This window comes from Dendrobates tinctorius, unplaced genomic scaffold (assembly GCF_039654945.1).
Source record: "Dendrobates tinctorius isolate UK_male_01 unplaced genomic scaffold, ASM3965494v1 ptg000281l, whole genome shotgun sequence".
NCBI classification, from domain to species: Eukaryota; Metazoa; Chordata; class Amphibia; order Anura; family Dendrobatidae; genus Dendrobates; species Dendrobates tinctorius.
The window spans coordinates 2942653-2970375 of record NW_027361948.1 but is presented as its reverse complement, the minus strand read 5'-3'; the positions used below and the strand labels follow the sequence as shown (position 1 = coordinate 2970375).

General features: G+C 41.3%; 1 protein-coding gene across 2 annotated transcripts in view; it reads left to right on the top strand.

Moving 5' to 3' along the window:
• Positions 1-27723, top strand: part of PLXNA4 (plexin A4) — a 1025959-nt gene that overhangs the window by 563564 nt on the left and 434672 nt on the right. For both annotated transcript variants that reach the window (XM_073559904.1, XM_073559905.1), the window contains exon 5: positions 17355-17455. In XM_073559904.1, the coding sequence (XP_073416005.1) occupies positions 17355-17455 (101 nt within the window). The remainder of the gene's footprint in view (positions 1-17354; positions 17456-27723) is intronic.

Below are 27723 nucleotides of genomic sequence, written 5' to 3'. Positions count from 1 at the left end.
CAACCAATGGTCTCTTTAATAACCTCTGGCATACAAGGAGTAAAACATCCAAGACTTTCTTTGAAAGACTTTAAAGTAATCAACTTCCAGGCAAGGTCATAGCAAAACAATGCACTTTGAATCTGGCTGGTATTCTTGATTGTGGCAAAATTCAGACTTCTTCCTCTCTCTGAGAATTGCTCCCATTCTGTTGAATTCATGCACTCCTTATTTTATATAGATGGCCATTGGATATTTATTTAAATAGCCCCATGCAAATCCATATTTCCCCTACTGGAGCCTCTGTCCCAGAAATGGGACCGGCAATGATCAGCTGATCACTGTGCTCCCAACATTTTAAAAAAGGCTGTCTGTGTCTGCTAGGCCTTCTGACTCATAGATGTAATCTGCCTAGTCAAGCATCAATAATTCCATCACCAGTCTGTAAAAAGGGTATATTTATCAAATTTTGAAGCTGGAAAAACTTGTGAGCTAAAAAAATCACTTTTGAGGAAAAAAATTATTTTTTACTTTCACGGCTCTGCGTTATAAACTTCTGTGAACCACTTGGGGGTTCAAAGTGCTCACCACACATCTATTTAAGTTCCTTGGGGAGTCTATTTTCCAAAGTGGGGTCACTTGTGGGGAGTTTCTACTGTTTAGGCACATCAGGGACTCTGCAAATCTACATGACGCCCGCAGACCATTCCATCAAAGTCTGCATTCCAAAACGTCACTGCCTCCCTTCCGAGCCCCGACGTGTGCCCAAACCGTGGTTCCCCCCCACATATGGGGTACCAGCGTACTCAGGACAAACTGGACAACAACTTTTGTGGCCTAATTTCTCCTGGTCCCCTTGTGAAAATAAAAAATAGCGGGCTAAAAAATCATTTTTTTTGAGGAAAAAAATAGCAGGTAGGTCCATATATATTTGGACAGAGACAACATTTTTCTAATTTTGGCTCTAGACATTACCACAATGAATTTTAAACAAAACAATTCAGATGCAGTTGAAGTTCAGACTTTCAGCTTTCATTTGAGGGTATCCACATTAACATTGGATAAAGGGTTTAGGAGTTTCAGCTCCTTAACGTGTGCCACCCTGTTTTTAAAGGGACCAAAAGTAATTGGAAAATTGACTCCAAGGCTATTTCATGGACAGGTGTGGGCAAGCCCTTCATTATGTCATTCTCAATTAAGCAGATAAAAGGCCTGGAGTTGATTTGAGGTGTGGTGCTTGCATTTGGAAGGTTTTGCTGTGAAGGAAACCAGCGGTCAAAGGAGCTCTCCATGCAGGTGAAACAAGCCATCCTTAAGCTGCAAAAACAGAAAAAAACCATCCAAGAAATTGCTACAACATTAGGAGTGGCAAAATCTACAGTATGGTACATCCTGAGAAAGAAAGAAAGCTCTTGGGAACTCATCAATGCAAAAAGACCTGGGCGCCCACGGAAGACAACAGTGGTGGATGATCGCAGAATAATCTCCATGGTGAAGAGAAACCCCTTCACAACAGCCAACCAAGTGAACAACACTCTCCAGGAGGTAGGCGTATCAATATCCAAATCTACCATAAAGAGAAGACTGCAAGAAAGTAAATACAGAGGGTACACTGCACGGTGCAAGCCACTCATAAGCATCAAGAATAAAGAGGGTAGACTGGACTTTGCTAAAAAACATCTAAGAAAGCCAGCACAGTTCTGGAAGAACATTCTTTGGACAGATGAAACCAAGATCAACCTCTACCAGAATGGTGGAAAGAGAAAAGTATGGTGAAGGCGTGGTACAGCTCACGATCCAAAGCATACCACATCATCTGTAAAACATGGCAGAGGCAGTGTGATGGCTTGGGCATGCATGGCTGCCAGTGGCACTGGGTCACTAGTGTTTATTGATGATGTGACACAGGACAGAAGCAGCCGAATGAATTCTGAGGAATTCAGAGCCATACTGTGTGCTCAGATCCAGCCAAATGCAGCCAAACTGATTGGTCATCATTTCATACTACAGATGGACAATGACCCAAAACATAAAGCCAAAGCAACCCAGGAGTTTATTAAAGCAAAGAAGTGGAATATTCTTGAATGTCCAATTCAGTCACCTGATCTCAACCCAATTGAGCATGCATTTCACTTGTTAAAGACTAAACTTCAGACAGAAAGGCCCACAAGCAAACAGCAACTGAAAACCACCGCAGTGAAGGCCTGGCAGACCATCAAAAAGGAGGAAACACAGCGTCTGGTGATGTCCATGAGTTCAAGACTTCAGGCAGTCATTGTCAACAAAGGGTTTTCAACCAAGTACTAAAAATGAACATTTTATTTACAATTATTTAATCTGTCCAATTACTTTTGGTCCCTTTAAAAACAGGGTGGCACATGTTAAGGAGCTGAAACTCCTAAATCCTTCATCCAATTTTAATGTGGATACCCTCAAATGAAAGCTGAAAGTCTGAACTTCAACTTCATCTGAATTGTTTTATTTAAAATTCATTGTGGTAATGTCTAGAACCAAAATTAGAAAAATGTTGTCTCTGTCCAAATATATATGAGCCTATCTGTATTTTTATTTTCACGGCTCTGTGTCATACACTTCTGTGAAGCACCTGGGGGTTCAAAGTGTTCACTATGCATCTAGATAAGTTCCTTAGGGAGTCTAGTTTCCAAAATGGGGTCATTTGTGGGGGAGTTCCAAAGTTTAGGCACGTAGGAGCTCTCCAAACACAACATGGTGTCCGCTAACAATTGGAGCTAATATTCCATTCAAAAAGTCAAATGGCGTTCCTTCCCTTCTGAGCCCTGCCTTGCGCCCAAACAGTGGTTCCCCCCACATATGGGGTACCAGCGTACTCAGGACAATCTGGACAACAACTTTTGGGGTCAAATTTATCCTGTTACCCTTGGGAAAATAAAAAAATAGCGGGCTTAAAAAAATTTTGAGGAAAAATGTTTTATTTTTATTTTCATGGCTCTGCGTTTCTAAACTTCTGTGAAGCACTTGGGGGTTCAAAGTGCTCACTACACATCTTGATAAGCTCCATGGGGGATCCAGTTTCCAAAATGGGGTCACTTGTGGGGGGTTTCTACTGTTTAGGCACATCAGGGGCACTGCAAACACAACATGACGCCTGCAGAACATTCCATCAAAGTCTGCATTTCAAAATGGCTCTCCTTCCCTTCTGAGCTCTCCCATGCACCCAAACAGTGGTTCCCCCACGTATGGGGTATTGTTGTACTCAGGACAAATTGCACAACAACTTTTGTGGTTCAATTTCTCCTGTTAGCATTGCAAAAATAAAAAATAGCCAGCTAAAAAATAATTTTTGAGGAAAAAAAATGATTTTTTATTTTCACTGCTCTGCGTTATAAACTTCTGTGAAACACTTGAGGGTTCAAAGTGCTCACCACACATCTAGATAAGTTCCTTCAGGGGTCTAGTTTCCAAAATGGGGTGACTTGTGGGGGAGCTCCATTGTTTAGGCACACAGGGGCTCTCCAAATGCAACATGGTGTCCCAAACGATTGGAGCCAATTTTCCATTCAAAAAGTCAAATGGTGCTCCTTCCCTTCCGGGCCCTGCCGTGCGCCCAAACAGTGGTTTATGACCACATATGTGGTATCGGTGGACTCAGGAGAAATTGCCCAAGAAATTTTAGGATCCATTTTATCCTGTTGCCTATGTGAAAATGAAAAAATTGATGCTAAAAGAACATTTTTGTTGGAATAATTAAAATGTCCATTTTTTCCTTCCACATTGCTTTAGTTCCTGTGAAGCACCTGAAGGGTTAATAATCTTCTTGAATGTAGTTTTGAGTAGCTTGAGGGGTGCAGTTTTTAGAATGGTGTCACTTTTGGGTATTTTCTGCCATATAGACCTCTCAAAGTGACTTTAAATGTGAGATGGTTCCTAAAAAAATGGTTTTGTAAATTTTGTTGTAAAAATGAGAAATCACTGGTCAACTTTTAACCCTTATTTAAGGACGAGAGAAAGGTTATAACACGGAGGACTGTGAAACCAAGTATAAACACTATAGAGAAAAAGGTCCTCCAAGGATATTATATAAAATATTCAAATTTTATTAAATAACACAAAAAATAAAAAGAAACAGCAAACCATACAGAAAGTGGAAAATAGCATGACACTGGGTGACAAATATAAGAACTATAAAATGACTGGTACAATAATGTAGCAGATGAGAGAATATAAAACAATTTTTAAAGTGCTGGTGCAGCAAACAGAAATAGATAATATTAATGATATAATCTCACATATTAGAGCCTATTAGCATATTAAATGAAGCCTGCAGCGACATTGTGCACAATGAAATAGATGGAACCCAGACATTGCTGGTTTTCCCATAGCTGATCTCAGAAGGAAAAAATCCTTCCTAAAAATAAATGATGTGGGTATAGAGAGGATCAAGTAAGGGAAATACACCTCATGGCTAGAGAATTAAAGCAATAACATATTTACCAGAATGAAAGAATCACCCAGGGTCCTCCTTAACGCGCATTTCGATGAATAGCTTCCGCAGAAGGGGTGCTTTTAACCCTTTTAATTTCTTAACAAAAAAATTTTGTTTCCAAAATTGTGCTGATGTAAAGTAGACATCTGGGAAATGTTATTTATTAACTATTTTGTGTCACATAACTCTCTGGTTTAACAGAATAAAAAATCAAAATTTGAAAATTGCAAAATTTTCAAAACTTTCTCCAAAATTCCAAATTTTTCACAAATAAACGCAAAAATTAACGACCTAAATTTACCAATGACATGAAGCCCAATATGTCACGAAAAAACGATCTCAGAATCGCTAGGATCTGTTGAAGTGTTCCTCAGTTATTACCTCATAAAAATGCAAAAAATGGCCTGGTCAATAAGGTCAAAATAGGCTTGATCATGAAGGGGTTAAAAGTGATTAAGTGCTCTAGTTTCACAGATCAAAATTTTTCTTATCAGCTAATTCTGTATTCACAAGTGTCACAGCCCAAGTACTCATCCAAATGCATAGGCTGATCAAATACCGATACCGGCCCCCCTGCCGGTATCGCTGATCGCTGCAAGAAACCTCTGGACATATTTTTCGTTGCTGGTCTCCCGCTGGCCAGCACACATCGCTGCGTGTGACAGGCGGGAGACCAGCGATCAGCTGTAAAAAATAATAAAAAAATAAAAAATATTGTTATTTTCACATTCCGACGTTCCGCGCAGCCATCTCGCCTCTCTCCAAGCTTCGGTCCCAGTGATCCTTTGCACGAATCACCGCGAGACGTCGCGCTGCCACGAGACCGTGACATTCTTGCGGTCATTCTCGCAAAGGATTACTGGGACCGGAGCGTGGAGAGAGGCAGGATGGCTACGCGGGACGTCGGAAGGTGAGAATAACAATATTTTTTATTTTAATTCTATTTTTTTACAGGGATATGGCATCAGCGCTAATGAACACAGTGATGCCGGGCGCTCGGCATCGCTGTGCTGATCGCTGGTGAAGCTGTCTGTTTGACAGCTCACCAGCGATCACATAGCGACTTACCAGCGATCCTGACACGTTGATATCATTGTCGGGATCGCTGGTAAGTCGCAATGTGTGACTCCAGCTTTAGTCCCATAGCCTGTTTTTAAGATACTCAAACTCCTGCACAAATAAGCATCAAGTCCTCCTGCTCCAGGTAGCTAGGGGTGTAGTGGTGTTAAGGAGGCGCCATTTTAATCTTTGTTCATGGTGGGTATAGCCATCTAAAATGTTTCTAATGAGCTGGTATGTTAGGGTAATCAATGTTTCTTCAATAAAGTGGACGGTAAAAGTTATTAAACCAAATTTTCAAATTTTATATTATTACTAGTTTAAGAAACAGATTTTAATTCTATCCTATAGCTCTTTTCTGTGTATTTTGCAAACATTAGAAGCCTAGCAGGAATGGTGTGTCATTTTATTTATCCTGTATTGATAAGTTATGAGAGACTTTGTTTTAAAGTCATATTACGTCACTATGTTGCTCTCATATTTGGCATTAGCAACAACATTGCGACGTGGAAAACTTGAGAGAAAGGAGCTAGTTCTTTATAAGATTACTCATTTGTCTGTGCCACATTTCTCTTAAAAGTATCTTCTAACTCTTCTATAAGAACAAGTTGATTGCTAAAGATTAAAAAATGTACAAGTTTATTATTAGCTCAATATAATTTCCTAGCAACCAATTCAATTAGTACATATTCTTTATCTGCAAACAGCAAGGCTTCCTTGACATATTTTATATGACAAACCAACGTGATGTGAATTTGATATTTTATGCAAATAACAGCGATCTAAAGGAAACAACTTTCAAATTTGGTCTTTCTAGACCTTACTTTGGCTGTACAGGTAGATACACTTGACGATTTCAATAAATGTTGGAGGAACTTTAGATTATAGTTGAAAACAGCTTTAGGGTATGTGCACACATTAAGTATTTGGTGCAGGAATTTCTGGAACATTTCTGCATTTCTTAGCAGGAACAAGGCCGCATAAAATAAGCTCATTTTTGCTCCCTTTTTTTTACACGATTTTAATATGTTTTTTTACACGTGTTTTTGATGCAGATTTTTTCCCACTCTTTAGTATGACATACTACAGATTTAAATCTGCACCCAGTCTGCCTGTTAAAAATAAGTAGGTGTTCATGAGACTTCAGGATTTTCATTCACTTTGCTGGCATCAGGAAACCCATCAGATTTTATGACAAATCTGCACAGAAAAAACAGAGACAAAAATGTGACAAATCTGCATTGTATGCACTGGCCCTTGCTCTATCAAACAGATCTGGCAGTCAAACAGATTAGTTGATTTTGGAACAAACTTTCTTTGTTATCTAAACTGTAATTCCAGAAATATTCACTTGTGTTTTCATTACCTACTGCACAGCTTCAGTAAGTTCATTGAGTCAGTGGCTTTACACCACCTGACTTGCAGCACTTAAAGGGAACCTGTCACCATTTTTGTATCATAGCAGCTAAAAATATCATCTTTGTCAGCGTCTGTTATGCATTTCATAAATACTTATGTAATGCCCTGACTTGCCCTGCATAGCCCTGAAAAACCTTTTTTTCATTTCTCCCATGTTTTATTCTAATCGGGTCTGTCCGGTTTGATGGGTGTGGCTTTGGGCCACTCCACCCCTCCTCCCGGCTGCTGCTCGCCATCCTGGACATGGATAACACCTTTAGCGTCATCCTCATCACCTTGAGAATTTTCACACCTGTGCAAAAAAATCGTGTCTTGCACTTGTGCAGTATGCTTTGCCCAACTGCTGGCAAAGCCGAAAAGCAGAAATGCGCATGCGCTGGGAAATGTATTTCTGGTACATGGAAGTAGTTCATGTACACAAGCCGGAAATACGTTTGCTGACGCATGAGCACTTATGCTTTTCGGCATTGCCCGCAGTCGGGCAAAGCATACTGCGCAAAGAGCGAGACACGACTTGTCTGTGCAGGTGGAAAATTTCCCCTGTCAATGAGGATTATGCAGGAAGCATCATCCACATCGAGGATGCCGAGCAGCAGCCTGGGGGAGTGGTGGTGTGGCCCAAAGCCATGCCCATTGGACCAGACGGACCTGATTAGAATACAACCTTGGAGAAATAAAATTGGTTTTTCAGTGCTTTACAAGGCGAGTCATGGGGTTGCATAAGCATTTAGGAAATGCGTAGCAGACCCTGACCAAGATTATATTCTTAGCTGGTGTGACACAAAAATGGTGTCAGGTTCCCTTTAACGATTACTGATCAGCAAATTGTTTGCTGGTCAATGGTCATTTAATAGTTTTTTACAGAGGCTGACTTGACATCAGATACACTCAGAATGGTCAGTAATAGATTGTTCTGTGTAATGTATTGTCTCGTTTACACTGCATGATATGCTGCGGAGAACTATTATTTTTCAAGATTGGAAGATTTTAGATAGTGGCTCCAAAAAGGATTGTCCAACTATATTTCGCAAACTAAACATTTTATCAGTGGTCCTGATTATATTTTCTAGATACCGTAAATAATTCTAAACAGTCCTTCTTCCTCTTACATTATCATTGGTGCCAATGCACACATGACATGAATCGTAGTTGGGAAATAACCTATTATAGCTTTTGCATTAGAGAGAAGCAGCACTAAAGGTATATCCTCAAGTTGTCTCTTTTGCACAATTCCAAGCCATGCAATCTCCTTACAATTTCCTTACTTCCTGGTTTCCATCAGGATCGGCACTCCTCCTTGAGTGACAGCACTGGTGAAGAGTGTTGTGGAAATCCCTTTCCTGGGATAACTAATTTGGGGAACACAAGGAGTCTCCAGATCTGCCAGTGTTCTAGTTAGAAGCCATGTATGAGAGACAAGAACATACACAGCCATCTCTGCCAATGTATAAGGCTTGTCTCAGGTACCAAGACAGAGATTTTTATTATATCCACAGGAAGAAAGGAGAATGGTTCACTACATTACCAAAAAAGGTTATGTAAGTTTGCAGAAGAAAGGCTGTCAGTCATGGCATCGCTAAGTTTCCGCAAACTACTTTAAACCAGCTCTCAATGTTTCCAACAGTTTTTAAACAAAGCCAGTGCACTGTCTCACACACATACTGTATATACACACACAGATTATACATGTACGGATTTACAGGCTATCCTGGTATCATCACAAGCAGGAGTTTAGGAGATGGAAAAGTATTGACAGATTTAAGAGTTGATATTGACCAAGGGAACATCCATAATAGATTAGATTTTGCTGAAATCGCAATGTAGTTCCCACAGAGAACTTTGGATAAGAGGAGGCTTCCTTGTTCTCTCCAGGCCTTTAGCCAAGGGGAATCTAATCAATACAGACAGACCCAAGCAATGGTAATAAGAACAGCCAAATAATGAGGCAGTGGGTAAAGCCTGCTATCTGCTTTCAGCACAAGGTAGGATCTGAAAATATGTACTCCCTTGTCATTAAGAAATCGCATCCATAATTTAGTCTCCAATAATGAGATCGTGAATGAGAGGCAGAGAGAGAGATATGTTATATGTCCATGGTACTGTACATTACTGGTCAATTACTAGGTAATAAAGGCTTGTTTTATTAGAATAGTATAAATACAGAACACTGAGCAGGCAGGTCTGAAGTATATAGCAATCCATCCCATTGTCATGTTGCAGTAAAAATTAATAGAAACAATTGCCGTGGATCTGTTGTATAGAGATATTATGATAATAATAATGATGATTGTAAATACTGGTGCTGTGCAAAAGATTTAGGCATTTGTGTAAAAAATTCTGAAAGTAAGAATGCTTTCAAAAATAGAAGTGTTAATAGTTTTTTTAATTAATTGACAAAATGCAAAGTGAATAAACAAAAGGGAAATTTAAATCAAAATTCGGTATGTTGCCTTCAAAACAGCATCAGTTCTTCTATGTACACCCAGACAATGTCAGGGACTTAGTAGGATTATGGTCAGGTGTATGGGTAACCCTATCTTACAACCCCAAACAGTTATTCAAAACTTTTAACTCCCTCCTCCGCCCACCACTGCCTCCTCCAACCTCCCTCATCTCTGCCGAGGACTTTGCCACACACTTCAAAAATAAGATTGACCAAACAAGGCAAGTCTTCATCACTCAACCACCACAACCCCTTTGTATACCAGACCCATGCCGAAACCCCATAACCTCACTCTCCAACATCACTGAAGGGGAGCTTAATCGTCTCTTCTCCAAATCACACCTCACAACATGTGCACTCGACCCCATCCCATCCCACCTCCTCTCCAACCTCATCACCACACTTATCCCATCCCTAACCCACCTCTTCAACCTATCACTAACATCCGGTACCTTCCCTTCTGCTTTCGAACATGCCACAATCACGCCTATCCTTAAAAAGCCAACCCTCGACCCAACCGCTATGTCCAGCTATCGCCCAATATCGTTGCTCCCATTCGCTTCCAAACTCCTGGAACAGCACGTCCACGCTGAGCTTTCCTCCCACCTCTCATCTAACTTGCTCTTTGACAGTCTACAATCTGGTTTCTGCCCCCATAACTCCACTGAGACAGCCCTGACCAAAATTACTAACAACCTACTTACAGCCAAATCAAATGGACAATACTCTATACTCCTGCTTCTAGACCTGTCCTCTGCATTCGACACAGTTGACCACTGCCTCCTACTACAGATCCTCTCCTCCTTTGGCATCAAAGGCCTTGCCCTATCCTGGATCTCCTCATACCTTTCCAACCGCACATTCAGCGTCTCCCACTGCCGCACCACCTCTTCATCCCACCCTCTCTCTGTTGGAGTCCCCCAAGGCTCTGTTTTAGGACCCCTACTCTTCTCAATCTATACACTTGGTCTGGGCAACTCATAAAGTCCCACGGATTCCAGTACCACCTTTATGCTGATGACACTCAGATCTACCTCTCTGGCCCAGACGTCACCTCTCTGCTGTCCAGAATCCCAGAGTGTCTATCAGCCATATCCTCCTTCTCCTCTCGCTTCCTCAAGCTCAATGTGGAAAATCTGAACTCATCATCTTTCCTCCATCTCACAGATCTTCCTTACCTGACCTAGCTATAACAATTAATGACATCACGCTTTCCCCAGTACCGGAAGTCCGCTGCCTCGGAGTAACCTTTGACGCTGCCCTGTCCTTCAAACCGCACATCCAAACTTTTTCTACCTCCTTTCGCCTCCAGCTCAAAAATATTTCCAGAATCCGTCCTTTCCTCAACCCTCAATCTACTAAAATTCTTGTGCATGCCCTTATCATCTCCCGCCTCGACTACTACAACATCCTTTTCTGTGGTCTCCCTGCTAACACCTCTCCAGTCCATACTTAACTCTGCTGCCCGACTAATTCATCTCTCTCCTCGCTACTCCTCCGCTTCTCCCCTCTGCAAATCTCTTCACTGGCTCCCATTCCCTCAGCGTATCCAGTTCAAATTACTAATACTGACCTACAAGGCCATCTATAAGCTGTCTCCCCCATATGTCTCTGAACTAATGTCCTGATACCTTCCCTCACGTAATCTCCGGTCCTCCCAAGACCTCCTTCTCTCCACAATTATTTGCTCCTCACCCAACTGCCTCCAAGACTTCTCCCGAGCTGCCCCTATTCTCTGGAATTCTTTGCCCCAACAAGTCCGACTATCAACCACATTTGGATCCTTCAGACGGAACCTGAAAACCCACCTCTTCAAGAAAGCTTACAGCCTGCAATGACCCCGCTACCTCCTTCTCTCTCATCACTACCGGTGATATCACCTTAACCAACACCGAAACTGCTGCAACCCACCAACCTACTGTCTCCTTCCCCACCATCCTGTAGCATGTAAGCCTGAAAAGGCAGGGTCCTCTCTCCTCTGTGTCAGTCTGTCATTGTTAGTTTGTTTACTGTAAGTGATATCTGTAATTTGTATGTAACCCCTTCTCATGTACAGCACCATGGAATCAATGGCGCTATATAAATAAATAAATAATAATAATAAAAATAATTATACCAAACAGGTGTTAATTCTCATAATTGTCATGTGTAGGTTGAAACAGTCAATTGAGTGAGCAATAGCCAAACTCTAAAACAAAGGTGATATTGTGGAAGAGAGTTTCATGTCACAGGTCATACACCATGGCAAGATTGTGCATAGCTACCAGGCACAAGATTGTTATAATGCATCAGCAAGGTCTCTAACAAGACTTCAAAGCAAACTGTGGTTTCAAGATGTGCTATTCAGACTCTTTTGAAACTCAATGTCAATGTGAGGATCTTTTATGCAGTGGTCAGCCAAGAACATTTTGTTCAGATGAAAGACATATCATGCTTTCTTACTTTGAAATCAAAAAATGTTCAGCAGTGCCATCAGCTCAGAACTTTCAGCAACAATTGGGACCCAGCTACAACCATCTACTGTTCATAGAAGTCTGGCCAGTAGTGGTCTTAATGGAATAATTGTGCCCAAAAACCATACTCTTGATATAGCAACAAGGCCAGGTGACTCAATTATACATTGAAACAAAGACAATAGGGTAGAGAATGTTAGGGATGGCGGAACGCACTAAATATTAAATTACAGAAAGTGCGTTCGCTGCCCGGGGTCCACCGTGCAGAGGTGTTAAGCTGCTGCTATATAATGGCAGACGCGCTATATGGCGGTATAGCACACGCGGGTTATACGTCACCCGATGTGCGCTGGCAAGCTCTGTTAACCTCACAGAGACGCCTAAGTTATAAACATAAATGCCGGGCCTGTTGACCTCACAGGTCTCAGCGGTGTGCACACATGGTATACGGTCACAGGACTAGGCCCAAGACTCAGGGTCAATGTCCGTCTAGACCTACCGTGCGTGCGGTGTCGCTACCGCGGACGCCAACAAGTGCTGCTGACTGCAGCGCGGCGACCGACTCAGCCGCCACACGACAATGGCCAAGAGGGGGCGCACTGTCGGACGCTAGTGCTGTAAGATGTGAACTGTGGCCTGTAGCGCGCCACTGACTGGCGCTGACTCTGTGACTAAGTCCCTATCCACACACGTAATATCAGAGGGAGGGGATCTTAATGAGTCATTCGCATGCACATGCATTCATCATCATTCACACAGATAGCAATTAGAATCTATACTAGCACATGGCCGAGCGGCCATGCGGGCCTTTTATAGCTGTGCGCTTCCGGGACCGTCCAGATCTCTGAGATGGACCAATCAGATCCGGAGAAGGACCTGAGCACGTGACTCCCGATCTCCAATGAGAGATCGTCTCGTGAGCATGCCCAGTAGCACGATGAGAGGACTTAGCCTCTGGAGTGGCTTGCTGCAGGACAGCCTGCATTGCTATTGCTGACCCAGAGGTGGCAGCAACAACCAGTCCTACAGAGCTGGTCTGAGCAGAGCGTCTGGGATGCCAAGATTGCTGTGCAGGCTCCTGAGCGGTTGGTGGAGAATGGGAGACTGCTGTATGCAAGGCTCTGGATTCCTGCTGTGCAGTTGCAGGAACCTGACGCCTAACAGAGAAAAGTAGCATCAGATGTGCAGAACTGAGGGGTCAATAGTTGAGAAATTTTGTCTGTAAATCCTGAAGAGCAGTATAATAATGAGCATCTTCAGGCAACACTAAAACTATGTGGAGATTCCCTGGAAGTTTGGGGCTGCTTTTCAGCAAATAGAATTGGTCAGAATTAATGGTGTCCTCATTGCTGAGCAATACAGTTAGATACTTATCCATCATACAATACCTTCAGTGAGGCATCAGATTTATTCTGCATAAAGAAGAACAAGCAGTCCTGGAAATTATGATATGGCCCAGACAAAGCCCTGAAATCCACATGGAGCCTGTCAGGGATTGCATAAAGAGGCAGTAGGATTTGAGTAATTGTACATCCACAGAAGATCTGTGGTTTGTTCCTCAAGATGTTTGGAAAAACCTCCCTGCAGAGTGATTTTGAAAGCTTTGTGTACGTGTACCTAGAAGAATTGATGCTGTTTTGAAGGCATGGGATGGTCACAGCCAATATTGATTTGATTAATTAGGGTTAGCTAGTCGTTTGAACCTCTACATTAATTTTTGTCACCTAAAAGTTAATGCTGTTTGCAATATACTTTAATCATTTAGAAAAGCTGTTCATGTATGTAGTCACGATTGGAAGACCTTTGCCATGCTCTTATATTGCATTCTTGTGATGTACAGAAAAATACGAGTATAGTCTGAGAGATTCAGAGGATACTGACTGGAAAATGCGCAGGCTTACTTTTATTAAAACTCTAAATTGTGCTTACTGTTTTACAAGTTTATTGTTCAACAAAAAAAGGTACTTACATGCATGTAGTTAGACCTCAATCTAACTCTCAATCCAGTCTGAAAGTCTAGTGACAACGGTGCCTTACAACAGTTCTCTCCCAACTCCACGATATATATGGATGCTTGGCACTGGCAAGCATTCAAGTGATTTTTTGGGTAAAGTGGAGTAAAATGCTGTCAGAAACCTCTGGCAGAAGCTTATCTCCCCTGAAAACAAAAGGGACAGGTGCTTAAATTTAAACTTCTTCATGCATGATCTGTTAGAGAGTGTTGGAGGGTCCCCCATACAGTGGCATGTAAAAGTTGGGCACCATTGCCAAAATTACTGTTATTGTAAACAGTTAAGCAAGATGAACAGGAAATTATCTCTAAAAGGCCCTAAGTTAAAGATGACACATTCCTTTGTATTTTAGGCAAAATTAAAACATATATTTTCCTCTTTTACATTTTAAAGATTCCAAAAAGGAAAAGGGCCAATGAAAAAGTTTGGGCACCGTTGGAAATTTGTGTGATCAGATAACTTTAACCAAGGTTTAAGACCTTAATTAGCCTGCTAGGGTTATGGCTTGTTCAAAATCATCTTTAGGAAAGTCCAGATGATGCAAATTTCCCAGCTTTATAAAAACCCAGCCTCCTCTAACCTTGCACCAAAATACAGCAGTCATGGGTTCTTCTAAGCAGCTGGATAGGACTCTGAAAATTAAAATATTGTAGGCCTACAAAACAGGGGAAGGCTGTAAGAAGATAGTAAAGCATTTTAAAGTTCCCCTTTCCTTAGTTTGAAATGTAATTAAGAAATGGCAGTTAGGAGGAATAGTGTAGGTCAAGATAAGTTCTGAAAGACCAAGCATAATTTTAGTGAGAGCTGCTCATAGGTTTGCTAAATAGGCAAATCAGAACCAGCGCTTGACTGCAAATGACCTTCAAAAAGATTTAGCAGACTCTGAAGTTTTGGTACATTGTTCAGAGACACCTGCACAAATATGGCCTTCATGGAAGAGTCATCAGAAGAAAACCTCTCCTGCGTCCTCACCATAAAAGTCAGAAGTATGCAAAAAACATCTAAACAAGCCTTATGTATTTTGAAAACAAGTCCTATGAACCGATGATGTTAAAATAGAACTCTTTAGCCACAATGATCAAAGGTATTTGTGGAGAAAAAAGGGTAGAGAATTTCAGGAAAAGAACGTCTTGCCAAATATTAAGCATGGGGGTGGATCAATCATGCGTTGGAGTTGTGTTGCAGCCATTGGCACGGAGACCATTTCACGGGCAGAAGGAAGAATGGATTAATTGAAATTTCAAAAAATTCTTAATGCATACATAAAACCATCTGTAAAAAAGCTGAAGTTGAAAAAAGAATGACTTCTACAAATGGATAATGAGCCCAAATACACATCAAAATTCACAATAGACTACCTCCAAAGGCAAAAACTGAGGATTTTACAATGACCCTCACATTCCCCTGATCTGAACATCATTGAAAATGTGTGGCTAGACCTTAAAATAGCATTACATGCAAGATGACCCTGGAACAGAACTGGAAGAATTTTCCAAGGAAGAATGGATGAAAATACCTCAAACAAAAATTGAAAGACTCTTGGCTGGCTACAAAATGCATTTACAAGCTCTGATACTGTCAAAAGAAGGTGCTACAAGGTACTAACCAAGCAGGATGCCCAAACTTTTGCATCATCCTATTTTTATTTTTGCAATTTTTAATATGTAAAAGATGAAAATATATATACCATATATACTGGAGTATAAGCCCACCCGAGTATAAGTCAAGGCACCTAATTTTGCCACGAAAAACTGGGTAAACTTATTGAATTGAGTATAAGCCAGGTATGCATTGCCACCTCATCCTTATCCTGGTATGTATGGCACCCAGACCCCTGTCCTTGTATGCATGGCTCCCCCCGTCGCTGCCCTTGTATGCATGGCTCCTTATGCTTTATCCTTGTATGCATGGCTCCTTATCCCTTATCTTTGTTTGCATGGTTCCCATAAAAAAAACCCACATCCTACATATCTTCCTGCATGCCCTCGCTGCATCTTGTCGTTCCGGTGCCTGCAGCTCTTCCTGTAGAGCGATCATGTGGCTCCGCTCATTAAGGTAATGAATATTCATTCCATGCCTATGGGAGTGCAAAGGCATGGATATTCATTACCTTAATGAGCGGGGACACGTGATCGCTCTGCAGAAAGTGCTGCTGGTGCCGGAATGAAGGAGATGCAGCGAGGGCATGCAGGAAGGTAAGTAGGAAGTGAGCTGGAAGCCAGCAGCTGTGGCTGTCACTCTGCGCACTATAAGAGAAATGAATATTCATATCTCTTTAGCAGCAGCATAGACTTTAGCCACATTCACCAGCTCCTGCATCTGTAACCCGCTGCTCCGCTGCTCCTCCTTCCCCGCCTGCTTTTTGGGAGAATTGACTTGTGTATAAGCCGAGGGGGCGTTTTCAGCACAAAAAAATGTGCTGGAAAACTTGGCTTATACACGAGTATAGACGGTATATTTTTTTGCATAAAATACAAAGGAAATGTGTCATCTTTAACTTTAGGCCTTTTAGAGATTATTTCATCTTCAACTTGCTTAACTGTTCATAATAACAGTCATTTGATCAGGGTGCCAACATTCTAATGTGTATGAAGTCTTTAAAATTTGTGACAAAAGGCATTGGGGGAATTATCTGTGCATCACTATCTTCCTTTCCTGCTGCACTTGCACTCCCTATAGCTAAAATGTATATAATAGTGTTGGCTCCCTCAGCCAGGCTACAGTGTAGAGGAGAAATTCAGATTGAACAAATCCTTACTTTAGGCTGCTAGGATGGATCAGAAGGACACTGCAGAGAAATTTTATAGCAATCAACTGTGTAACCATTAAAAACATGAAAGAAAGTGCCATACTTGGCACTATTCAAATTTTAATTTTAGAGCCAAATCTGAAACTTGGACTGAAATAGAACGTAGAATGCTAATCATTAAAAGGAAACGTGCTATTATTTAAGTATGTTTTCCACTCCTAGTAGATTATTTGGTGCCACTGAGTCACTACATTAGGGACACTTACAGTTGTGGCCGTCACATTTCCCTTTGTTATTGTTAAGGTGGTGTTTCCTGTTCCGTACAGATAGCTGTCACACAATTGGAAAGCTGCTTGTATATGTTGTGTCTGCCCATTACTAGTAGCCAACAGAAGACTTCCCATCTCCACTATCATAGTGAATTTACAATAATAATTGGGGGTAACACACCAGGAAGCAATTCTCCTCTCTTCTCTTATAAGGGCTTGGGAAGGAGTAAGAATTAACAAACCCAAGCCCTTCTTTTGTGAAAATATTAAAGTACGTTTTGAGATTTGCTATATAGAATAGTCTAGACTTTTATGGCACTATTTATCTTACTTTGACCATAATGTTTATAAATGTATTTTCCAGCTCCAACTTGCTTTTGAATATTACACATTTTTGTGGACATTTGGATTTGTTTATGTCATAATATTACATATGAATATAAACAGAACTTAATTTTCATGCATTGCCATAAATTTATATGACTTTTGTCTTCAATTTTCTGCAGCTTACAAGAGTCCCTGTGGAGTCCTGTGGCCAGTACACTACGTGCAGCGACTGTCTTGGCTCTGGAGATCCACACTGCGGCTGGTGTGTGCTTCATAACACGTAAGTGCCAGTCCTATCTGACTAGATATTATATGGTATTGTAATATACCAGTGGGGACCATGACTTCCTTAACATTTTCATCATTAGCATTATAAACTTCTATGCTATCAAAATACAGTATATACAATCCAGCACCCATCAGTTAGGTGTTTACATATGCCTGTATATTTTTCTATATAAATATGTCTCTTCTGTAGTCTTGGGAAGTGGCTTTCTGTTGTCAGAAGTCATCTCTCGAGGGATTTAGGAGGACTTTTGCTGATGACAATAGTCCTCCCATGAATGCAGAGCGTAGCTTAATATTGTTTGCGTGAACTTGTAATGTCTTTCAGTGACTTTCAAAACAAGATGGAACTTGTCAAAGCATTTTAAAATGTTCAGCATCTTGAAAAGTGACTTGTTTTATTCTTCTTTTGTTTAATTGGCTAAACCTGGTATGGATGTGTCATAGAATACATGGACCTTGTTCCATAAAGTGCCCACATAATACTGCTATCCAGTGTCCATATGACATCACTACACACTGCCATATAGTACCTATATGTCGTAACATTACCACCAAATTCTCAAATAACGTTCATATATGGTAATATTATATCAGAATCTTAATGTGTTTCCACATCCGATATTTTTGGTTTTGGCCACACGTTTTACTTCTTTTTACTACATTATACTCACTGAGTGAAAGCCTGGCTGCCCTGTCAATATACAATCATTTTAGAAAGCTATCTTATCCCTTGCCTGACATGTTCTGAGGCTATCATATGCCCATGTAAAGAGTTGTCAAAAGAGCTAAACTAATTCTGCTGTATGTGAGTCAGGCGCCTGCTGTGTTGTACAGCTGGAGCCTGCGTCTAACAGCAAAGGTTGGAATTAGCAAAGCCCACATCACTGGCATCTTGATATTCTTATCGATAAACTGACAATACACTGCAATAAATACTATAGTATTTCATTGTATTGTACAAGTCATCAAACCTTGATGTTTGAAGATATAAAAAAAACTAAAGAAAAAATAAGTTTAAAAAGTAACATAAAACATTTAAAAGTTCAAACCACCTTATTTTTACCAATCCAAAAAAGTGAAACAATAAAAAATAAGCATATTTGGTATCAGTGCAAATAATTTTCAGGTAACCCATATTGTAAAAAAATAGTTTTTTCGAGTTCCTCTCCTTACAACATTTCTACTATATAATCGTCTGATTCTGTCTGTCTGTCTGTAATGGAAATCCCGCGTCGCTGATGGGTCGCGCCCGGCCAGACACGACCAATCAGCGATAGGCACAGTCCAGCCGCGAATCCCATATCGCTGATTGGTCACGCCTGGCCAGCCGCGACCAATCAGATACAGGTGCAGTCCAGCCGCAAATTGTATTTTAACGTTATTACTTATGACTGTTGTGTTTGAAACTGTTCAACTGTAAAGCGCTGCGGAATATGTTGGCGCTATATAAATAAAGATTATTATTATTATTGGCGCGGAATTTGAGTGACGCACGCCACCCCTACTGTCAGGAGATCTGCGGCACTAGCCTCTGATCTCCCGATGGTTGCCGCGGGTCATCTCTTGCCGCACAGAGGTCAGCGGCGACGCAGCCGGGAGATGACCGGCGCTAGCCTGATTGGTTGCGGCCGGCCGGGCGCGACCAATCAGCGGCAGGTGCAGTCCGCCCGCGAATTGCCGTGGGATTTGAACCACGCTTTTCTGATTGGTCGCACCCGGCGACTTTACCTGGAAAATCCTGTGTATTCATTACATTATTCTTAAATCTTCATAAATAAACTACATACATATTCTAGAATACCCAATGCATTAGAATCGGGCCACCATCTAGTTAATTAAATAAGAAGCAATCAAAAAGTTGTAAGCATCCTAATATGGTACCAACAAAAACTATATCTTGCCATGGAAAAACAATGTTATGGGGCTATGAGTCTTAGAAAATGGTGATACAAAACAAATTTGTTTTTTACAAAATTCAAGATTTTTACATTTTTAAGAAGTAAGATATGTAAAAAAAAATAAAAATTTATATTGCCATAATCATGCTGACCTAGAGAATCAAGTTACCAGGTCCTTTATACTGGACCAAGAATTCCAATAAAACAAAGCCTAAAAAATAATTACAAAATTTAGATTTTTTTTTCAACCCTATACCTCATTGTTTTTCCAGTTGTACGGTAATTTGATTGCTGTCATTTAATTTATTCTTTAAAGTCAAACCCTGATTGGCTGTGTCAGCAGAAAAAATTAAGTTATGGCTCTTGGAGGAAGAGGAGGAAAAAAAAAGAAAGAACTAAACACAAATTGGCCTGATCATAAAGGGGATGCAATGTATTTAAATATGCTGAATATGTAGGTAAAAGGAAATCTGCATAACATATGAGCGAGAGTCCAATTAGATGGGTGATATCAGAGTTTCTTGAAAATAGGTTGCATAATTAAACATATTTATGCAGTAGCAAGAACATGAACATATATATGTATTATCTCTAACCTTTGTGCTTTTCATATATTGTACTTCTGCCATAATAATTGGGGTGCTGTCGAATGAAATTCTCAGTGTAATCTTAACAACATATTGTACATATGAATTTAATTAAAAATTACATGCGAGTCTATTGGATATTTTAGTAAATTGTTTCCATTTCTATGTTCTGGAATAGCTCTAAATAGATAAACATTGTGGTCATCCATTTGGAATGATAGTGTACTAAGGACTTTTTACCTATGGAGGTCCGGGCTTTTTAGGAGCCGCCATAAGAAAGTAATTATAATTAGCATGTCAATAACCAATCAAATAAAGATCTCCAGGATGTTAGGCACAAAACTGTTTATTTTGGCTGTCCTTCCAGCAGTCTGTAGTGATCTACAATACAGAACTTTACACTTCCCAAACTTGCTGGTTTTTAAGAATACATTTTGTTACATTTATTATATTAAGATAATAATATTTGTTTAAATATATTTCTAAACTTGTTCCAGTAATCACATTGAGATTAAAGATGTAGCAGAACTACGGTAAATTTATTTTACATCCCAAAAATATTTTTCACCTTCTTTTAAGTTGGAATGTTCTCTATAGAAAATAGATTGATTTCTTATTAACCAGTTCAAGACTGGGCCATTTATTTCCATACCTTACAAGGTATATTTTTTCTTTTTTTTATATGCAGGTTAAAGAGCTGTAAACATTTCTCTAGTTTGGATACTCAAGCAATTTTTTGCAGTGTTTTTTTTCATGATGCACAAGGCTTCATTTTTATATCTCTCTTTTTTCTCATGTGAGTGTAAAAATAAAAGAAATACGTATTTTGCCATTTTTATAAATTTTTATAACCCCAATTACTAAAATACATTAAAAAAATTGTTCCCCATTCTGTAACACATTTTTATATATCAGACATGTTTTATTTTTACAGATGGGGCCAGTAAAAGCAATTTGGATTGACAGTGACATTTGTTTTTACAATTAATTTACCCAATTTATTAATTTCTTTATTTCCATGTTATATTTTATTTATTTTTCATTTATTTTACTCTTTGTGCCCCCTTAAAGGGAATTTGTCAGCTAATTTTCAGCTGCAGCCACCGCCATCAGGGGTTTATCTCCAGTATTCTGTAATGCTGTATATAAGCCCCAGATGAAACCTGAAAGATAAGAACACGTTAGATTGTACTCACCGGGGGGTGGAGTTGAGTGCGGTGGGTGTCGCGGTCTGGTGCCTCCCATCTTCATACGATGATGTCCTTCTCCTTGCTTCTCCCTCAGCTCCTGCGCAGGCGTACTTTATCTGCCCTGTTGAGGGCAGAGTAAATTACTACAGTGTGCAGACGCTGGGAAAGGTCAGAGAGCTCCGGCACCTGCGCACTGCAGTACTCTGCTCTGCCCTCAACAGGGCAGAGAAAGTACGCCTGCGCAGAAGCTGAGGGAGAAGCAAGGAGGAGGACATCATCGTATGAAGATGGGAGGCGTCGGATCGGACGGCGACACCCATCGGACCGGACCGAACGCCGGGGTGACTATAATCTAACACTTTTTTCTTATCTTTCAGGTTACATCGGGGCTTATCTACAGCATTACAGAATGCTGTAGATAAGCCCCTGATGGCGGTGGCCGCAGCTGATAGTCCAAAAATGGGGTGACATATCCCTTTTAAGGTGATAAAAGACCTTTGTGGATGCATTTAAATATTGAAATGTATTTATTTTCGTCTTATTTCCCATATATCTGGAGCTGGTATCTTAGCCACAATTGTTACAAGGAATATTAAGCCTCCTGAATACATTAAAGAGCTGTTTGAATCTTGTATGTCCCAGTACCTCTTGTTCCCTCCCTATACACAGTGACCACGTGACGACTGTATATGGAAGAGCACTGTATATATAGCAATAGAGAAGTCAGAAATGGTAATAAACCATATCTGCCTTCTCTACAAGGACCCAGAGATAGCTCTGTGGTGACTCACAGACAGCCAAATCCCACTCCAGCTACACAATCGGAGAATGTCACTAGAGGAGTGGGGCTGACATTTAAATTAAATGGTCGGTCCTAAAGCTGATAAACAAGTGTACTGATCTTCTGTGTTCTGGGTCAGGAGCATACTGATCCTCTGCCTCCTGGCTTCTTGTTTCCCCGAGCAAGGTGTAGTTTGAACCATTGGCATGGTTGCACTGCTAGTCTGGCATGCTCTCTGCTTTGCTTCTGCAGCATTGGACCAGTACAGGAGCAATGATCTCTGAAGTTGGCTTGATCTAAAGATACAGAAAGCTTCAGTACTTTAGTTGCAAGTTCTAAAAGAAATGTGACCCTTGCTTAGGAAACTGGCAACCCCTGCTTGACTGAAGAGGTAGCCATTTACTTAGAGAACAAGCAGCACACTATACAATAAAAAATTCTTACATTCTTGAGATCGGAGAAGATTTTTAATAAGAGGTACATTTCAAAGTTGCTTGTTTTTACAAGTGTTTTGCATTTTTATCGTAAGGATAGGTCATCAATGTAAAAGTAGTGGGCAACCTCTTTAATGACATAAGATAAACCATTTATCATGTATATTCTTTAATTTCATGTTATGAAAAGTAGGAGACAATGCAGTCCCAAAGAAGCTAAGACTCCCTAATTTAAAGAGTTTATGTAGTGGCTCTTTCCCACCTGATCTGATAGAGAGTATAATGTTAATGTTTCTGCTTTTATATTATGGCTGCTGTTAATTCTTGAATAAGGCATCATCTAATCACTCTTAAACTATGAAACCTCATGACAGATGATCTTTAAAGTTAGCATTTTGCATTGACCTACACAAGCAAAACACAAAAATAGTAAGAACCCCTTTAAGAGAGTATCATAATGAATTGGTTCTATATAACAAAGCTGAAATAATAAAAACATCTGAATAAACTGCTGAAACAAGATTTCCTATGACTTTCACAAAATCCTGCACCTGAAACACTAGACATCTGGAGAGGGAAAAGTAAATCTTACTCCTATATCTATTATCTTTTATACTGCAAAGCACAATGAGCTCACTCCTTATATCTATGTTTGTACTGAAGCCCTTTCCCTGGTTTCAAGAGACTGCTGGATTAATTTGCTCCTATGTGCCTTTGCAGCAGGATGAGGGCATAGGGCGTGCATGCTGGTGAGGGCTGTGCTGCTTTGATTTGAACTTTGATACAGGCTTCTCTGTGTAAAGGCTCCATGCCAGGGAGCTGTCATTGATTTTCACCAACATTACTCTTGTCCTAACTCTACAATGGGAAATCTGACTCTAATGAAAGAAAACAGCAGAAGGTATTGACTTCTTTATTGTACATTATACTTGGGAACTAGAGTATGAAGGGGGCACCTTTTTTACTTTAATTCCTAAATCTCTAAGGCCACCCAGTCTGGTTTGAGAAATATACTGTATTTTATTTCTCTTGTGAGGATATACTGTACCTATATGTGTATAATTCAGTTGTGGGCGAAAACTGAGGATTTCATCTGCGTTATCATATAATGCTATAATATGTATTTGTGAACATAGTCAAGTAGCTTGTGTACATTGCTTGGTCCATGTTTTTATCATTTTGGGACAGAAATCAAATATTACGCCAGAAAGAACCACAATATGTAGTTCTTAAGTTTTCTGTGATTACACCAGTATACTAATATGTACAAAAATTCAGGGAAAACAGGAGACAAAATCATGAGATAATAATTATTAATAACTAGCTGAAGAGCCCGGCGCTGCCCGGGCATAGTAACTAACTACGGTAAGTTACAACAAATTATAATGACTATATCAATATATATAAACCTGAGTGTATAGCCCCGCTCACTTTGCATAGCCACATTTACTATATTATCCCACATCATCCCGTCAGCAAGAGCTACCGGACTACTACCTCTAACATCCACATTGTCCCGTCAGCCAGAGCCACCGGACTACTAATATCCCATATCATCCCGTTAAAGCCACCGGACTACTACCCCTAATATCCCACATCATCCCGTCAGCCAGAGCCACCGGACTACTACCACTAATATCCCACATCATACCATCAGCCTTTGGTCAGAACCAGAGCGCTGAGTGGAATGACCCTAACTTCCATACCGGGGATCCCTTTGAGACGCCTGGTGTCAAAACCAGAGCGCTGAGTGCATTTGCCCTGACTTCCATATCAATGATCCCTTTAATAGAAGCCTGGAGTGAGAATCAGAGCACTGAGGGATTTACCCTAACTTCCATACCGGAGATCCCTTTAAGAGAGGTCTGGGGTCAGTACCAAAGTGCAGGGTGGATTTGCCCTTACTTCCAAACCGGGGATCTCTTTAAGAGGGTCCTGGGGTCAGAACCAGAGCACTGGATGGATTTGCCCTTACTTCCTTACCAATGATCCCACATCATCCCATCAGCCAGAGCCACCAGACTACTCCCCCTAATATCCCACATCATCCCGTCAGCCAGAGCTACCGGACTACTACCTCTAATATCCCACATTATCCCATCAGCCTTGGGTGAGAACCAGAGCGCTGAGTGGAATTGCCCTAACTTACATACCAATGATCGCTTTAAGAGGCCTTGGTTTCAGAACCACAGCGCTGAGTGGAATGGTCCTAACTTCCATACCGGGGATCCCTTTTAGAGAGGCCTGGGGTCAAAATCAAAGCGCTGGATGGATTTGCCCTGACTTCCATACCAATGATCCCTTTAATAGAGGCCTGAGGTCAGAATCAGAGCACAGAGTGGATTTGCCCTCACTTCCGTACCGGGGATCCCTTTAAGAGGGGCCTGGGGTCAGAACCTGAGTGCTTAATCAAATTGCCCTAACTTCTGCACTGGGGATCCCTTTAAGAGGGAAGATGTGCCTATGGGATGGAGGATGTGTGATGGGGATATGGGCACGGGAGGGGGTGATTAATTTCTGTCATGTGCTCTCCACTGCTTTCTGGGGGGCAGACAATGGCTGGGAGCTTATGTTTCCGGGATGCTATTTCTCCCACCCGGTCACTGAGGGATTTGCCCTAACTTCCATACCGGAGATCCCTTTAAGACAGCCTGGGGTCAGAACCAGAACGCTGACTGGAATTGCCCTAACTTCCATACCGGGGATCCCTTTAAGAGAGGCCTGGCGTCACAACCAAAGCATTGGATGGATTTGCCCTGACTTCCTTACCAGTGATCCCTTTAAGAGAGGCCTGGGGTCAGAATCAGAGCACAGAGTGGATTTGCCCTCACTTCCGTACCGGGGATCCCTTTAAGAGGGGCCTGGGGTCAGAACCTGAGTGCTTAATCAAATTGCCCTAACTTCTGCACTGGGGATCCCTTTAAGAGGGAAGATGTGCCTATGGGATGGAGGATGTGTGATGGGGATATGGGCACGGGAGGGGGTGATTCATTTCTGTCATGTGCTCTCCACTGCTTTCTGGGGGGCAGACAATGGCTGGGAGCTTATGTTTCCGGGATGCTATTTCTCCCACCCGGTCACTGTCTGTTGAGGTGTTGTCGTGGAGTGAGAAAACTGTTGTTCATAGCAACCAATCACAGCTCAGCTTCTTTTAAACAGCTATGGTAAAATGAAAGATGCTTCGTGATTGGTTGGTGACACACACACACACACATTAAATTTTATATATAGAGATAAAAACCTATACGGTATATAATAATTACTATTTTTAGGGTTTCCCGGGCGCATAGACCAGAAATGAAGAAATTTCATAATTTACTTGCTGTTAAAACTCTGATCCTTTTTGAGTTGGCACGTGGCGAGATGACCTACTACAATTCCATCAAAGCACAGATCACAGAGATTTCCTGTCTGTGCTTTGAATGGCTTAGTTCAGCCAGCAGCTGTACAGTGAGCTCTAATTGATGCTGTCATTGGGGCTTGGCCTGTGATCCTGGCAAGCTGGAGATGTGCAAAGAAAGGGAGAGCACACTGACATTTTAGTCATCTTATAAGCCTATCACTTTGGACAGAGCAGAGGTTGATGGGCTTTCTTTGCTCTACATTACAATTGGAGATATCCTTGAACCAACTCTGTCCTTGACTTTACAATTAGACATAGTCAAATCTTTAGAATTTGTCAACTTTGTCAAATATTTCCCTAAAATTCTATTTGTGACGAATCAACCAAAAGATATGTATAGCACTCTGAGGTCTCCTGGGACTGTATCCAACCCCTTTTAAGCTCTTTAATATAAAGAGAGCCTTAGTAATGGGACCTCCACATTTATGGCTTTGAGTAAATGGATGGTAACTGTTTTTATCTGCTGTTTTGTTACGCACTCTACCTGTGTCCACTTTCAGAAAATTTCAGAAAATGTTGCACTCTAATGCGAAAAACAAACAAACTCTGCTTTACTTACCATCCCCTGGTCCAGAACTGAGTCACAGCTGCTGCTCCCAATATCGGCTGCAGTGCTGGCATAATGTTGACAACATGGTAGACAATCAATGAGCTTAGTGGCTCTGATTGCGGCATTCTCTATACATGGGAAGAGCTCACTGATTGGTTGCCACACTCACAGCGTGATGTCAGTGCTGCAGCCAATACCGGACATTAAGAGCAGAAGGGATTCACCGGTGGACCCGGGGATTGTGAGTAACGTGCGGTTTGTTTGTTATTATAACAAATGCCTGCCGGAGATGATGATTTCCTTCTTCATGGTTGTAGCCAAAAGTACTGTATGTCCAAAAAGCTAATATGTCATCTCAAACCAGACAAGCGAGTAACCCCATCATGCCGCAGCCCTTTTTCATTATTGTGGGGTTTTTTTCACGCCCCTTCTTCCCAGAGCCATAACTTTTTTATTTTTCCACTAGCTGAAGAGCCCGGCGCTGCCCGAGCATAGTAACTAACTGTGGTTAGTTATAGCAAATTATAATTATCCTCCATCTCATAGTCCCGTGCCCATATACCCATCATACATATCCACGATCCCATAGGCCCGTGCCCATATACCCATCATACATATCCTCCATCCCATAGTCCCATGCCCATATAGCCATCATACATATTCGCCATCCCATAGTTCCATGCCCATATACCCATCATACATATTTGCCATCCCATAGTCGAGTGCCCACATACCCATCACATATCCTTCATCTCATAGTCCCGTGCCCATATACCCATCATACATATCCTCCATCCCATAGTCCCGTGCCCATATACCCATCATTCATATCCTCCATCCTATAGTCCCGTGCCCATATACCCATCATACATATCTGCCATCCCATAGTCCCGTGCCCATATACCCATCACACATCCTTCATCTCATAGTCCCATGCCCATATACCCATCATACATATCCTCCATCCCATAGTCCCGTGCCCATATACCCATCATACATATCCGCCATCCCATAGTCCAGTGCCCATATACCCATCACACATCCTCCATTCCATAGTCAACCATTATGACATCATAATGAGCGGCGGGACTTGCAACCTATGATGACATCAGCGTCGCCATGGCAACCATTGTGACATCATAATGAGGGGTGGGGCTTGATGCGCACACACTGCTTCCCCATTATGCAAATAGGGGTATTATGACATCATAATGAGGGGCGGGGCTTGACACACACACACACTTTTTCCCCAGTATGTAGATAGGGGCAAAACTGTTTGGTGAATTGGAACGCGCGGGGTTAAAATTTCACCTCACAACATAGCTTAGGACGCTCTCGGGGTCCAGACGTGTGACTGTGCCAAATTTTGTGGCTGTAGCTGCGACGGTGCGGATGCCTATCCCGGACACACACACAC